Genomic DNA, 14,703 nt, shown 5'->3' with positions numbered 1-14,703 from the left:
AAGGCAGTCAGTTAGTTAGTTCAGTTGGCTGGATGGCTGGTTTATGATGCAGCGTGACACCAACAGCTTTGGGTTCGATTTTCATACCAGCTGAGGTCACCATGATGGACTCACCTTCCCAACCTCTCCCTTGGCCTGACGTATGGTGGCCCTCGGGTTAAACCACAACCAGTTGGCTCTCCCTAATGTGAGAGCAGTCCCTATGGTTACATAGTCATTCTACAGTTCATTTGTAAGCATTGGAACAATCCTGCTGAGGGATGATTATTCAAAGTGGCACATAAAATTGCAAATTGAGTTTTACTTTTGTCAAAAATATCCTTAACATAAGCCAAGTACGACCAATCTTGTTCAAAGTAACTGAAATTTCTGAAATGCATCGATGGGATATTATTTTTTAGTATGTTTAGCTAGCAGCAAATTCGAAGATAACTTGCACTTGAAAAGTTCTGAGAAAGGGTCACTCAGCCTGAAACATTAACTTTGCTTTCTCTCGCTAGATGCTGCCAGACCTGCTGAGATTTTTCAGCAATTTCTGTTTTCATTTTTGACTTCCAGCATCTGCAGTTCTTTGTTATTTTCACATTTGAAAGGTTTTCATTTATAATCGGTAAGGGGTCCTGGAATTAGCGGTTAATTTGTTAGCAGGATTGAGAGAATGTCAGGCAAAAGCAGTGAAATCAATTTTTAAAAATGTCATTGTTGGAATGATAACCAGTAAAAACCTGTTGTGATCTCCTCTGGATCCAAACTGGGTTGGCAATGTACAATAATCCACACAGGGCCATAGACATCCAGACATGAGAGAGACATGATGCGTGTTCAAGGGGAACCGCAGCACAAGTGTAGTGCAAGCTGAGGAAACAGATCTCCTTGTGCAACCACAGTCCATACTGGGACTGACCTCCCACTGATGATTTTACCCTACACCAGACTCTAGTAATAACTAAACCTCCCAATGTGGGTTACTCTCTTCAGATACAATGCAGCTCCTGTAATATAACATTTTGCAAGAATGCTGTCAGGACCATAGGATTTGGGAAAATTAAATCGAGAAACTACATCGGCAAGCAATGATAAACAGAAATGAAAAATATTTTTATAAGACACTCAAGAGTATAGGGGAATTTATATTCCACTAGGAGGAAACAGCAAAGTAAATATCTGTGGGGCCTCATGGATGAAGGGAACATCAAAGTTGGGGAAGAGTTATATGTGAAATTGCAGACAGCCCAGGAGTACAAGTTAAGAAGGTATGAAGAGTATCGGGGAATAGTATAAAGCAATTAGAAAGGCAATGAGGTAAATGGTCAAGAACAATAATACAAATGATACAATCACAGAGTTGTTACAGTCCATGGTTATGCAGTTATTTTCATTCATTCATGGGATGACGGTGTGGCTGGCTAGGGCAGCATTTATTGCCCATTCCTAATTGCCCAGAGGGCAGTTAAGAGCCAGATAAGAACAGCAATTCCCTTCCCTAAAGGTCAGTGGTAAGGCACATTTTTTTTTCCAGCAATTGACTATGGATTCACAGTCATCATTTGCATCATAATTCCAGATTTTTTTTATTCAATTCAAATTCCACCATCTGCTGTGATAGGATTTGAACCTGGCTCCCCAAAACATTACCTGGATCTCTGGATTAACAGCCCAGCAATGATACCACTAGGCCATCGCTCTCCCCAACTTCTAATCAAGTAATCATCCAATACCCTCTTGAATGTCCCAGCTAAACCTCCACAATGCCAGGTAGTGTGATTCATACCCTAACTACTCACTAAGTCAAAAAGATTTTACTGACATTACCCTAGCTTATTTTGCAATTATATTAAATCCATACCCCCTTGTTCTTATGAGTGGGAACAGCTCCTCCCTGTCAACCCTGTCCAGCCTGCTCATGTTTTTAAAAACCTCTATCAAATCCCCTCTCAGCCAAGGAGAGCTGTCAGTCATAACCTCTTTTATCATAACTGAAATTAATAGCATAATACAAAGTAGCAAAACATTTTCTTGACACTTTAGAAGGGTCTAGGCCCAAAACGTCAGTTTTTGTGCTCCTGAGATGCTGCTTGGCCTGCTGTGTTCATCCAGCTCCACATTTTGTTATCTCAGATTCTCCAGCATCTCCAGTTCCCACTACCTCAGTTGAAAAAAAGGCTGGTGATCGAAATAGGAGCATTAAGCAATAAAGAAGGTAATATCATAGATAACACTGGGGGAAATATGAAATAATTCTTTTGCTTCAGGATCCACTAGGGAGGTAAAATCAGTAGACATTACATTGAATGGTAAGATAAGTGATGAGATAAATGCGTAAATAAATAAGGGAATGTATTGAATCAACTAAAGTCTGGATCGACATATTTGAAAGAATCTATGGAAACAATTATGGAAATAATTAATTAGAAAGCGTATAGCAGCAGAGGACTGCAACATAATCGATGATTGGGAAATGTTACAGACTGTTAGAAGAGATAATAGGAGAAATGCACATCATCAAGCAGAGCCAGCATAGCTTTAAGAAGAGAAAATTATACTTGACAAATTTGTTAGAATTCTTTAAGGAGGTAAGAAGCAGGATAGATAATGGGGAAGCAGAAGATGTAATATATTTGGATTTTCAGAAGGTGTTTGAGAAGGCACCACACATTAGGCTATTTTAGAAGAGACCATGATATTGGATGTAGTATATTGTTATGGATAGAGGGTTGGCTAATGAATGGAACACAGAGAGGTGGATAAGGAGAGTGAATGTACTAAAGCCAAGTTTGCAGATGACACAAAAATAGGTAGAAAAGCAAGTGGTGAAGATTATACAAATCTGCGGAAGGAAATAGACAATTTACCAGGTGGGCAAAAACTTGACATATGAAATATTATATGGGAAAATGTGAGGTTATGCATTTTGGCTGGAAGAATAGAGAAGCTGAATATTAGTTAAATGGAGAAAAGCTGCAGCACAGAGGGATTTAGTGTCCTTGTGCATAAATCACAAAAAGCTAGTAGAGATAACACAGTTTGGAGCTGGAGGAGCACAGCAGACCAGAAAGCATCAGAGGAGCAGGAAAGTTGATGTTTTGGGTCAGGACCCTTCCTCAGAAATGGGGGAAGGGGAAGGGAGCTCTAAAATAAATGAAAGGAGGGGTGGGGCTGGGGAAGGTAAGTGGGATGGTGATAGGTGAGTGCAGGTAGGCAGTAGTAGCACTAATAACACCAAGGTCATGGGTTCAATCCCCATACTGATCAAGTCTGTACATTTTCAACCACGAGTTTAATGCTTTGTGTTCGGATGGGAATCTTGCATAACTGTTCCTATAAGGAAGGTCCTGACCCGAAACATCAACTTTCCTGCTCCTCTGATGCTGCCTGGCCTGCTGTTTTCCTCCAACTCCACACTGTGTTACATCTGACTCCATCATCAGCAGTTCTTAATAACTCACTAAAAGCTAGTATTCAAGTTCAGCAGGTAATGAGAAAAAGAAAATGGAATGTTGGCCTTTATTTCAGAGGATATGAAGTATAAAGAAAGGGTGGTTTGGCTCAAACTATACTAGGCACTAGTTAGACAGCAGTTGGAATACTGTGAAAAGTTTTGTTCCCCTGATCTGAAGCATTCTGGCATTCATTCACTCCAACACCAATGCAGTGGATGAAGTGTGTCATCCAAGGCCCCTTGACAGCAAAGGTCCAAACCCAACACTTCTAGCACCTGGAAGGACAAGACCAGCAGAAACATGGGAACACCACCACCTGCGAGATCCACCCCCCAAGGCTCTCACCACCCTGACTTGGAAATATATCACCGTTCCTTCACTGTCACCGGGCCAAAATCCTAGAATTCTCTCCCTTATGGCAATGTGGGCCAACCCCACAGCACATGGACTGCAGTGATTCAAGAAAGGAGCTCACCGCATTCTGAAGGGTAATTATGGATGAACAAACACTGGCTCAGCTAGTGATACTCACATTCCATTAATATTTGAAAATTGGTCCATGGGATGCAGTCAGGCCAGCATTTATTGCCCAGAGGGCAATTAAGAGTCAACCACATTGCTGTGGGTCTGGAGTCACATGTAGGCCAGACCAGGTAAGGATGGCAGATTTCTGTCCCTAAAGGACATTAGTAAACATGATGACTTACTTGGTTGTCTTTGGGCTAGTTTTGATTCTAGATTTTTAAAAAATTCAATTTAAAAACTTCCCTGTTTTCCATGGTGGGATGCAAACCTTTATCCCATGAACATTACCCTGGAGTCTAGTGACATGACATTATGCTGCCAATATTATGGACAATGCATTCAAGCAGGGAAAATGATCTCAACATTCCTCAACAGTGCAGTTACCGTGTTATACAGTACCAAGTCTATCCTAACAACAGAACATAACTGTGATGGATTATATACTACATGCTTCACAAGATATTTTCCCCATTTTAACCTAATGTCAATTTCTCATGGTAATTAGGGATGGACAACAAAGATTGAATCAGCAGCAATCCTCAAAACAAAGATATGTAAAATAAAAACTCTGAAGTTAATTTAAGCCCAGATGCTAACCAAACAACATAGCAATAAAGCAGCACTGCAACATTTGTCAGGTTATTTCTGAAATTCACTATTTTATAGATCCACACCCCATAATGCATCACACAGGTATGACAATGTGTCTTTTATAATAATATTATCTTACAGATTCAAGTCAGTCTCCGACAAACCTTTCCACATTCCATGGAGACTGAACTCAGTGAAGACCATCTTCCCATGAGTCGAGCCACATATTGTAATCAGTTCCTGTACCCCCACCACAGATACCTACCTTCCCCCAACCCCTACACACACTCATGCCCTCCACCCCTCTGATCATCATTCATTCCTCCTATTGCACCCCTCTGCCACTACTTCCAAAATGGATTTCTCTACCTTGCCTGTATATGAGAGAGCTGGGGTGGAGAAATGGAGCTTTGAGGAGACAAACTCCGAGGCCATAAGACGCAAGAGCAGAATTAGGCCTTTGGCCCGTTGAGTCTGCTCCACCATTCGATGATGGTTGATGTTTCTCAACCCCATTCTCCTGCCTTTTCCCTCTTACCTTTGACCCCTTTCTAATCAATAGCTTATTTATTTCTGTGTTAGATACACTACATGACTTAACCTGCATGGCCCTCTGTGGCAACAAGTACCATTGACTAACCACGCTCTGACTGAAGAAATACCACATTTCAGTTCTAAATGGTGGTCCCTACACTAACACTGTGCCCATGGGTTCAATTCTCTCCTACAAGTGGGAACATCTTCTCAATGTCGACTCTATCCAGGCCTTGCAGTATTTTGTAAGTTTCAATCAGTTCTCATCTTTCTAAACAGAGTTCATACCCAGAGTCCTCATAAGACAAATAAAAACCAAAAGAACTGCAGATGCTGTAAACCAGAAACAGAAACAGAGCTTGCTGGAAAAGCTTAAAGTCTAGCAACTGTGAAGAGGAATGAGAGTTAATGTTTCGGGTCCAGTGACCCTTCCTCAGAACTTCCTCATATGACAACCCTTCATTCCGAAGATCTTTCTCATGACCCCACCTCTGGCTCCCTTCAAGGCCTGCACATCCTTGCTTAGAGATGGGACCCAAAACTGCTCTCAATTTTCCAAACGCTGTCTAACCAGAGCATTATGTATTTTCAGCAATACACCCCTGCTCTCGTATTCTAACCCTCTTGAAACGGACACTTAAATTTAACTTGCAGGATAAAATGTAAGAGAATCCCAAAGTAGGACTCCCAAGTCCCTTTGAGCTTCAGATTTCTGAACCCTACTGAAGTGCATTCTTTGCCACATTATATTCCATTTTTTTTGCCCATTGTCCTAGCCTGTCCATCTGCAGCGTCCCCACTCCCTATCCTCTACATGTCCCTCCACCTATCTTTCTGTCATCTACAAATTTAGCAACAATACTCTCAGTAATGGAAATATTTATGGTCGCAATATTGACCCCTGCAGAACCCCACTGGTCACTAGCTGCCATCCTGAAAAAGACCTTTCTTTTATCCCCACTCTGCCTCCTGCCAGTCAGCCATTCCTCCATCCATGCCATTGCCTTGTCCCCAACACCATGGGATCTTTTCTTATTTAGCAGCCTCCTGCAAGGCACTTTGTCAAGGGCCCTCTGGAAATCCAAATAGATCATGGCCATTGACTCTCCTTTGTCTAACTTGGTCATTACTTCCTCCAGCGATTCCTGAAAGATCACCACCAATGCCTCCACAATCCCATCAGCCATCTCCTTCAGAACTCTGAGGCGTGGTCCATCAGTCTGGGTGATTTATCCACCTTCTGATTTTTCAGCTTCCCAACACCTTTTCCTTAGTGACAGACACTACACTCCACTCAGACTCTTGAAGGACTGGCATGCTACTAGTGTCTTTCACTATGGGCCTATTTACTTCCATCATTTCGTTTCTTCCCCACTACTTCTCCACTGGAAGATAGCTCCAACATACTAAAACTTCAGTGGCCGGTGGAATACAATGTGGGAATGTGAGGTTATGCACCTTGGTAGGAAGAATAGAGGTGTAGGATGTTTTCAAAAGGGGAAAGGCTTCAGGATGGGGCCACATCCCACTATTTGAAACCATACTAAAATTTGTAAGAGGCTAGCCCAGTGGTGATCATGTGTAACTGCTGTCGACTGCTATAAAAACCCATCAAGTTCATCAGTGTCCTTTAGGGAAGGAAATCAGCGGAGTTACCAGAGTGTGGCCTACACGTGACAGTCCATTGAGATTCAGGGGTGGGCAGTAACTCCTGGCCTTTCCAGTGAGCCCCATGTCCCACGACTGAAGTAGTGATGACAGACAGTGTCATAGTCAGGGTGTTATTGCTTAAACCTTTAATTAGGGTAAACCAGGAACTGGTTGGTGAAGGGATTCAGAGAGTTACTTATAGAGTGGCCCACATAGCTAAAAGGCAACAAATACATTCAGACAAAGCAAAGCAAAAACTGCTATGAATTCCAAAAATCAGCAATGTAAACAGAAAATGTAAGGAACATGCAGCAAGTCAAGCAGTATCTGTAAAAAGAGAAATGCAGGATTAACATTCAAGTCTGACATTATATTTTCAGTACAAAACCTCAGCAACCCAACCCAAGTCTTAAATTCAAATATTGCTTTTATAAAATATCAGATGCTTTTGTTAATTGCTTTTGCTCCTGACTCACTTTGAAGATCAATAGTTCTACATCACTACACCGGACAGTTCCCTTGTGGTCTTAAATGACACTTTCTTTCTGCCCAAACATACAACTTTACGCTTCATTCCATTACAGTTTCTTTTCATCAGAGCACACCATCCTTAAAAGGAAATTGGATGGACACACGTTTTCACAGGGAAGGTTTGGGGAATAAGCTTGATAGGGTTTCTACGGAGAGTTCCATGATGCAAGTGGCATCCTTCCATATTGGCATGACCCTTTGATCTCATAAATATACAGCTTGGTGGCTGAGTGGAAAAGGGAACAATCCTCTGATTTTCTGCACGAGGGACTGCAAACAAAACAAGCACAAATACACAAGGCCAAATTAGAATAAATCTCTGTTTATTTCATCTCAACATGTCTTGATGTCTGCCTTTGAAAAGGACTCATGCTATGCTATTGTATTTTTCAAAAACATTTTTTCCCAGTGACCTTCAAATTCTGTATGTGGGTTCAGTCTACCTTGAATTGTGACTCATTTGCCCTTGAGGGCAGGCCTGTTCTTTTCTTGTAGCTATTTTACTGACTTAATACAATCGGCTCATCACCTATTGTGAAACTAGAAGAAATTAGAGCTCAAGGTTAAGCAGCAGCCCAATTAGTTGACTGTAGTTATTAGGGCTGTCTATGATGGAGAAATAGATGGTCCCAGGATATGGTAAACTGAATGATCAGTAATGTTGAGCTGAGCGTCAGAGCAGCTCAGCATCTGAATGTGCATTGATCAAGTAACAGACTGATCTGGAATCATTAAACAGACTGAATCATATGTCACAGCCATAATAATCAAAACTAATTTTTACACATTGCTAAGATCTACTGCATGTAAACAAATTTTGCATTTGGCATCAAAATAACAGACACATTTCAAACCGGACAAGGTGAAAAATTTTATTTAATAATCTTGGGTGAAGGGGCAGTGAAGACAGCAGGAATTATAATTTCCTTTGTGCACATGATGGAGGTGGGGGGTGGGTGGAGGAACACAAGGAATAGAACAGGCGTATCATGGCGATTCAATAATGACAACCTGAGTCCGTCAGATATGTTGCTCCCATCTCAAAGTTTTCACCAAAATCTGGAGGCAGTCCTGCCTCAGTTGGTCACACTGTCCCTTGAAATCACAAGTTTTCATAAGGGCTTTGGAGTACCAGAAGTGAAAGTGGACTCTCTACTGCACTCCCAAAGAAGTGCTGCTGCTTCTCTGACAACAGGATCATGCCAAAACTCAGACGGCACCAGGTTATAGTCCAACAGGTTTATTTGAAATCGCAAGCTTTTAGACCAACCTGACAGGATGGTAGGATAAAGCAAGAACCTCATCTGGCTGTGAGAGAGAGACTGTGACATCAGACTGGAAGTGAACACGGGAGGGCCATGGAACCTGGTCAAAATGTATCCCCCAGTCGAACACACCAAGTCAGATTGCTTGCTCCCTCTCACACTGCCGTTAGTGGGAGTTTGCTTCTGCTACCACATCTCCTACATTATGTCAATGACAACTCTTCAACAAAGTATTTTGTTGCTGTAAAACGTGTTGAGGCTTTGTACAAGCAGTTTTCTTCATTTTACAGCTTAACTGGGAGAAAAACCAAAGGGAGGGAACACACCTGCTTCCTTCAGAATGGGTAACCACGCCAGATGCTGCAGTACCAGTCCAACTGTTACTCAAGCTATGTTTATACATGAATAGAGTAGACCATAACAGCTCTCTGTGTAACAGCGGGGAGATGGACGAACACAGCAGGCCAGGCAGCATCAGAGGGGCAGGAAAGCTGACGTTTTGGGTCGGGACCCTTCACTGTGCTGTCTCTGACTCCAGCACTTGCAGTTCTTGCTGTCTCCAAGCTTTGTGTGCAAGCAATTTTCAACACAACTTCTCAACATACCATACAACTAATATGCAGATGTTTTACATATTTAAAAAAAGTTCATTCAATTCTCACATGCTTGTCTTTAAATTATTTTATTCCATTTTCTACAATACAAATTTTTTTTTAGTTCATTGTTGAAATATTCTTCCCTGAAAACACAGGAAGCAGGTAGCTGCACCATCACCGAAGGCCATGCAGGTATGATCATCAGCACATTCAACAATGATACCCTTATTTTAAACCATACCAAAAGGTATACCTTAACATCCTGCTTACAGCACAACAGAAGAATGTTTTATATATATGTACAGTGAACATATTTCTACAAAGTGGATATAAAACTTGAATGAAAAATTAATGACATGGCAAATTATTTACAAAAACACAGAGTGAAATTGGTCTTGGGCAGAAGTGTTAAACAGTCAAGAACAAACAGAGAGCTTGTCATACATTCTGGCCGAAGTGTCGTTAATAGAAGAGAAAGCTGGGTGGAATGTAAGGTAGGTTGTTGATTATCATCAGTGCCTGCTTTACATTCTGGCCCCTCCCCGACCAATTCACCCCGATGTGTTCAGAAAGGTTTACATCCGGAGACAGACGGGCTTTGAAAGGAGAGTTTGGTGAATGAGAACATGGTCATAAGTTATTGAATTTTAGTGAGTATTCTGACTGTTGCTCTAGACATAGCTTACATTTTTATCTGATATGTACCTCATTATAAAAGAAGGGGTTTAGGCGCTGATGAAGAATAGTATAAAAAATATGATACCTGGAAATATGATGGAAAGAGATAGATAATAGTGTTTGACAAAATATTGTTTAAAAAAGTCAAATGTACAAAAGTTCAAAATCAGAAGGGTTTTTTAAAAAATATAATTTTCTCCTTTCCCCTCCTCTCTTGAAATGGGTATCTCCTTACCTGGCCACACGCCTGGGGGCCCTAAGTCATGCTGTCGTACTTTGCCCAGGTGATCACTATTCACAGGCAATCTTTAACATTTGAATATTGGTGGACTATCGGACGACACAGTGCATGGCTTCCAGCTGATACTGCCCCCAAGTGATCCCCAACCACATACACCCGACTAGGCAAAGTACAGCCACCTGAAGGTTAGCTATGTCTGGGTATCAACCTAGGGCACCATCTTAATCTGTGTGGATAAAACAGACCACGGATAGGTTCACCGTGCCACTGGAGGAGCAGAAGACCTTCAATAAGTCGCTGATCAGTTTTTTTTGTATGAAATAACTAGCTTGATCAGCAGACTCATTATCCCTAGTCTCTGAAGGGAGGTCAATGTTGAGGAATGTTACATTTGATTTGTTGCACATTATACAAAAGAAAATCATTCACAAGTGAATTTAAGACTACAAACATATTTGTACTCATCTTCGCCTAAATAAACGTTATATATTAGCTTCCAGCAACATCAGGGTTTGGTATTTCTTTGGAACTCCCTTGCTTCAAAAGTGGGTGAGCCCATGATTTTAGATCGGAAGTACATGCGATTTGCTCTAGACACTTCCAAGTCAGGAACTCAAAACTGCCACAGTCTCCAAACATGCATCTATCCCAACCATGCATAAATTGTAAAATAACCAAAACATACCCTAAGTCCAAAACTCAATCATACAAGCAAGATACACTTAAACCGTGCTGCATTAACCAGGGTGTGTACCCTCACCAGTTTCCGAAGGACTGGAGTAAAGGGAGAGAGTCAAAGCAGTAAAACAAACCAGAAGAAAAATAAAATAGCAGCTATTAAAACTGTACTGGTTGATCAGCTTTGGATCATTTTTTAACTGAATCTGATAATGTATCACAACAGACTAAAAGCTGCATCATAGGATTCTGCACATTCACACAGAATTGCTGTTCATTTCTCTCCCCCTTGGCTTTCAGTCTACAAGGGTCAGTCACAAGGATGACAACAGTAGATGGTGAAACATAGTACAGTACAGCTTAATAAAAAGCATGTGAGCAGCTTGAGAAGTATGCCAGCACACTCTTTAGTCTCCTTCAACAAGTGAAGAACAGTCATCTTCATCATCGTCATCATCCTCATCATCATCATTAAACGAGCACGGTGTTTCACCTCGTGATTCATAGTGCGATGCAATGCTGCTCGAGTGGCGACTTTCTGGAGCGAGGAGGTGTCCAGTTGCTAAGGCAACTTCTACATCAAGTGATAATCCAGGGGTCATACTGTTGGTTTGAAATAAGAAAATGAACACTTATACAGTAACCCTTTGCCTGCTTTGCACCCCATGTGACAAGCTAAAAGTAACTGTTATTGTATATTTGGAACACAAGAGCAAGGGTACGGCATTCAGCCCTTGTCGCCAGTCCATTATTCCAGAACACGGCTGATTGTCTAACTCAACACCATGTTCCCAAGCTATTCCCACTTCCCTTGATATCATTAGTAACGAGATATCTATCAATCTCTGTCTTTAACTTACCTAATGGCTGAGCTTCTACAGTCCTCTCGGGTGGAGAGTCTCAAAGATACAGCACCATCTCCTCATCACAATCCTAACTGGCTTTCCTTTCATTTGGAGGTTCTGACCCCTGGCTATAGGCTCTATCAGGGCCAGCATCCATCCTCTTCTGATGAAGGGTCTAGGCCCGAAATGTCAGCTTTTGTGCTCCTGAGATGCTGCTTGGCCTGTTGTGTTCATCCAGCCCCACACTTTGTTATCTCAACATCCATCTACTATGTTGATTCTTTGAACAAATTTTCAAGATTCTATTAGGTCGCCTCCGATTTTTCTAAACACCAATGAACAAATTCCTCAATCTCTCCTCAGTTGGCAGTCCCACCACCCCAGAAATCAGTCCTGGGAGCCTCTAATACACTCCTCGGTGGCAGCTATATCCTTGCTTCAGTAAGGGGGCAGAACTGCAAACAATAATCCAGGTTCATCCTCACCAGTATTCTAAACATCTTAAACAGTGGCCTAGTAATAGATTCTAGTACCTTGTTTTCTAGTGATGTCAGACAACAGGCTTGTAGTTCCCTGCTTCCTTTCTCCCTACTTTCTTCAACAGGGCAATTACATTTACAACCTTCTAATCTGCAGATACTGTTACAGAATTAATAGGACTTTGAATAGGACTAGTGCATCAACTATCTCTGTAACCAATTCGTTTAACAAAAAATGAAGGTCACTGGGTCCCAGGTATTTGTCAATTTCTAACCCTGTTAATTTATCCAATGTAGTTTATTTTTCCTAATATTAATATCTTTCAAATCCACACTCTACAAGAACCCAATTTCAGGGAGATCTCTGGTTCTTTCCTCTGTGAAGACAGACACAATGTAAAAACCAAAAGAACTGCAGACGCTGAGAGTCAGGAACAAAAACAAAGCTGCTGGAAAAGCTCAGCAGGTCTGGTGTCCCTTCCTCAGTTCCGAGGAAGGGTCACCGGACCCGAAACGTTAACTCTGTTTTCTCCTCCACAGATGCTGCCAGACCTGCTGAGCTTTTCCAGCAGCTTTGTTTTTGTGACTAAGTATGTACTTAGTTTCTCTAATTGCTATTATAAACCTTCCAGACTTTGCCTGTAATGGACCCACATTTATCCCTGTTAAACATATCCTTTTCGATACCAATACCAAACTTTTCAAATGACTTTTACATTTCTTGCAATTTTATATTTATATTCTGGTCCCTTTTTATCAATTATTTTATACTATTTTGCTGAATTCTAAAATTGTCCCAAACTTCAGGTTTCCAATGTTTGTTTTGCAATTTTATGAGTCTCTGCATTTGATTTAATACTATACTTAACTTCCCTTGTTAGCCATTGCTCTCCTGCTTTTCCTGTTGGGTATTTTTGCTTCGTAAAAATTTATGTCTTTTTTTGAAAAACAAGCATTGATTCTTTTCATATCAGCCATTGCCTATCCACCATCCAGCCTTTCAATATATCGTTTTCCAACCCACCACTGCAAACTTCCTGGAGTTTTTAAATCAATGTTTTCAGATGTTATTAAGCAGGCAGGACTTGATCCCAGGCCTTCTCGTACACAGATAGAGACAGTACCACCTCAACACAAAAGCCAACCTTCTACTCATACCTTTATAACTGTCTTTCAGATTTGAGATCCTGGTTTCAGACTGTACTACACCATTTTCCTTGAAAATGTTATCATACTATTTATCATTATTCCCTAATTGTTCTTTTACAACGCTATTATGAATTAAATTTCTCATTACAAAACACTCGATCCAAGTTCTCGATAATACTAGATCCAAGTTCTATATAACATTGGATTTAAATCTAGCATTTCAATAACATGCAGTCAGTGTTGTGCACTCCTAAAGGGCTGTAATAGAGGCATTTGACTAACAACTGCCAAGAGTTTGCAGAAATTACAATGGAGAAGGAAGAGTGGTGTTCAACGGGTTTCCCATTGTCAAACGTACTCAACTAATTTTCCATTTGAACATCTCCTATTGTCCAATTTATTCATAATTTAATTTATGAGTCGTTTACCTGGACTGAGAAATTGAGGCAGATGTTGATAAAGCTGAGGCAGTTTGTATTAGATCTGCAGGAACTTCCTTGTTTGCCCAGGATGATCCATCAGCCATTTCTATCAGAAAAAGAACAGCCAGGTTGTAATTCTACATCAAGACAAATGGAGCGAACACCGTATAATGGCAACATCAACATGGGGGCGATCAATGCAAGTCCATTGTGGTTGGCAGGTTTCCACTGCATTCCACCATGCAATACCAATGGAAGTAAAAGATTGGGCCAGGACACTAGAAAAATAAAACTAGTCTCCTTCAAGTATTGTCATGAGATTTTTAACATCCACCTAAGCAGGCAGAAAAGATCATGTGTTTTCTGAAAGATACCAGGTTAGACAAATGGAACACTCCTTCCACACAGCACTGAAACATCACTCTTGAGAATGTGCTCAAGTCTCTGCACTAAGCACAAGAACAAATGTTACTGCTGAGCCAAACTATCACAATTTCAAAGCAGATAAAAGCATGAACATATGCTGCATATGGGTTATATTTACACTGTTCTGCTACCCAATCTGAAACCAGCAGCTGTAATCTGGAACTGCTTTCTCATTGCCCGAATGAACTGCAGGTGTGGGCACAACACTGTTCCTATAGCCATCAAGTCAAATACTTAGAGAGAGCACAGTGGGAGAGGTTCTGCCATAAATATTGAGTCAGGTTAAGAGAATGCATCAAGTGCTAAAATAACTAACAGAGCACCCCCGCCCCCCCACCCCAATCCACAAGCACCTCAATGCTAGCTGGGCACCATGCTGGAATTAATTCCAGGAATCTGCAAGTCAAAGTAGCAAAAAACTGCCTTCTCAAGAAGTTTCCTTCTAATTTGGTTTGAAATCAAGTTACTCTTAACTTGGTCTCATGCTTACAGTTGACCATGGTGCAAAGCTGAAACTGGTTGTCCTGGATGCTATTCTGACAGTAAACTGCAACCCGAGCTGGTTTACATTTGTAACATAGCTCCATTTAAAACAAAATCCATTATATTACACAAAACCAAAAGCAATTGCACAGCTCTGGCCAGGCAGCATT

General features: G+C 41.1%; 1 protein-coding gene across 7 annotated transcripts in view; it reads right to left on the bottom strand.

The window, feature by feature from the left end:
* Window positions 1-9,202: 9,202 nt before the first annotated feature.
* LOC125457866 (transcription factor Dp-2-like) overlaps window positions 9,203-14,703 on the bottom strand; it is a 208,649-nt gene continuing 203,148 nt past the window's right edge. For all 7 annotated transcript variants that reach the window (XM_048542576.2, XM_048542575.2, XM_048542577.2 and 4 more), the window contains 2 exons: window positions 13,631-13,730; window positions 9,203-11,332 (listed from right to left, as the gene is read on the bottom strand). In XM_048542576.2, the coding sequence (XP_048398533.1) occupies window positions 11,137-11,332; window positions 13,631-13,730 (296 nt within the window). In that variant the 3' untranslated portion in view covers window positions 9,203-11,136. The remainder of the gene's footprint in view (window positions 11,333-13,630; window positions 13,731-14,703) is intronic.

Source organism: Stegostoma tigrinum, chromosome 14, assembly GCF_030684315.1.
Source record: "Stegostoma tigrinum isolate sSteTig4 chromosome 14, sSteTig4.hap1, whole genome shotgun sequence".
Classification (NCBI taxonomy): domain Eukaryota; kingdom Metazoa; phylum Chordata; class Chondrichthyes; order Orectolobiformes; family Stegostomatidae; genus Stegostoma; species Stegostoma tigrinum.
This window is presented reverse-complemented; position numbering and strand designations above follow the sequence as displayed.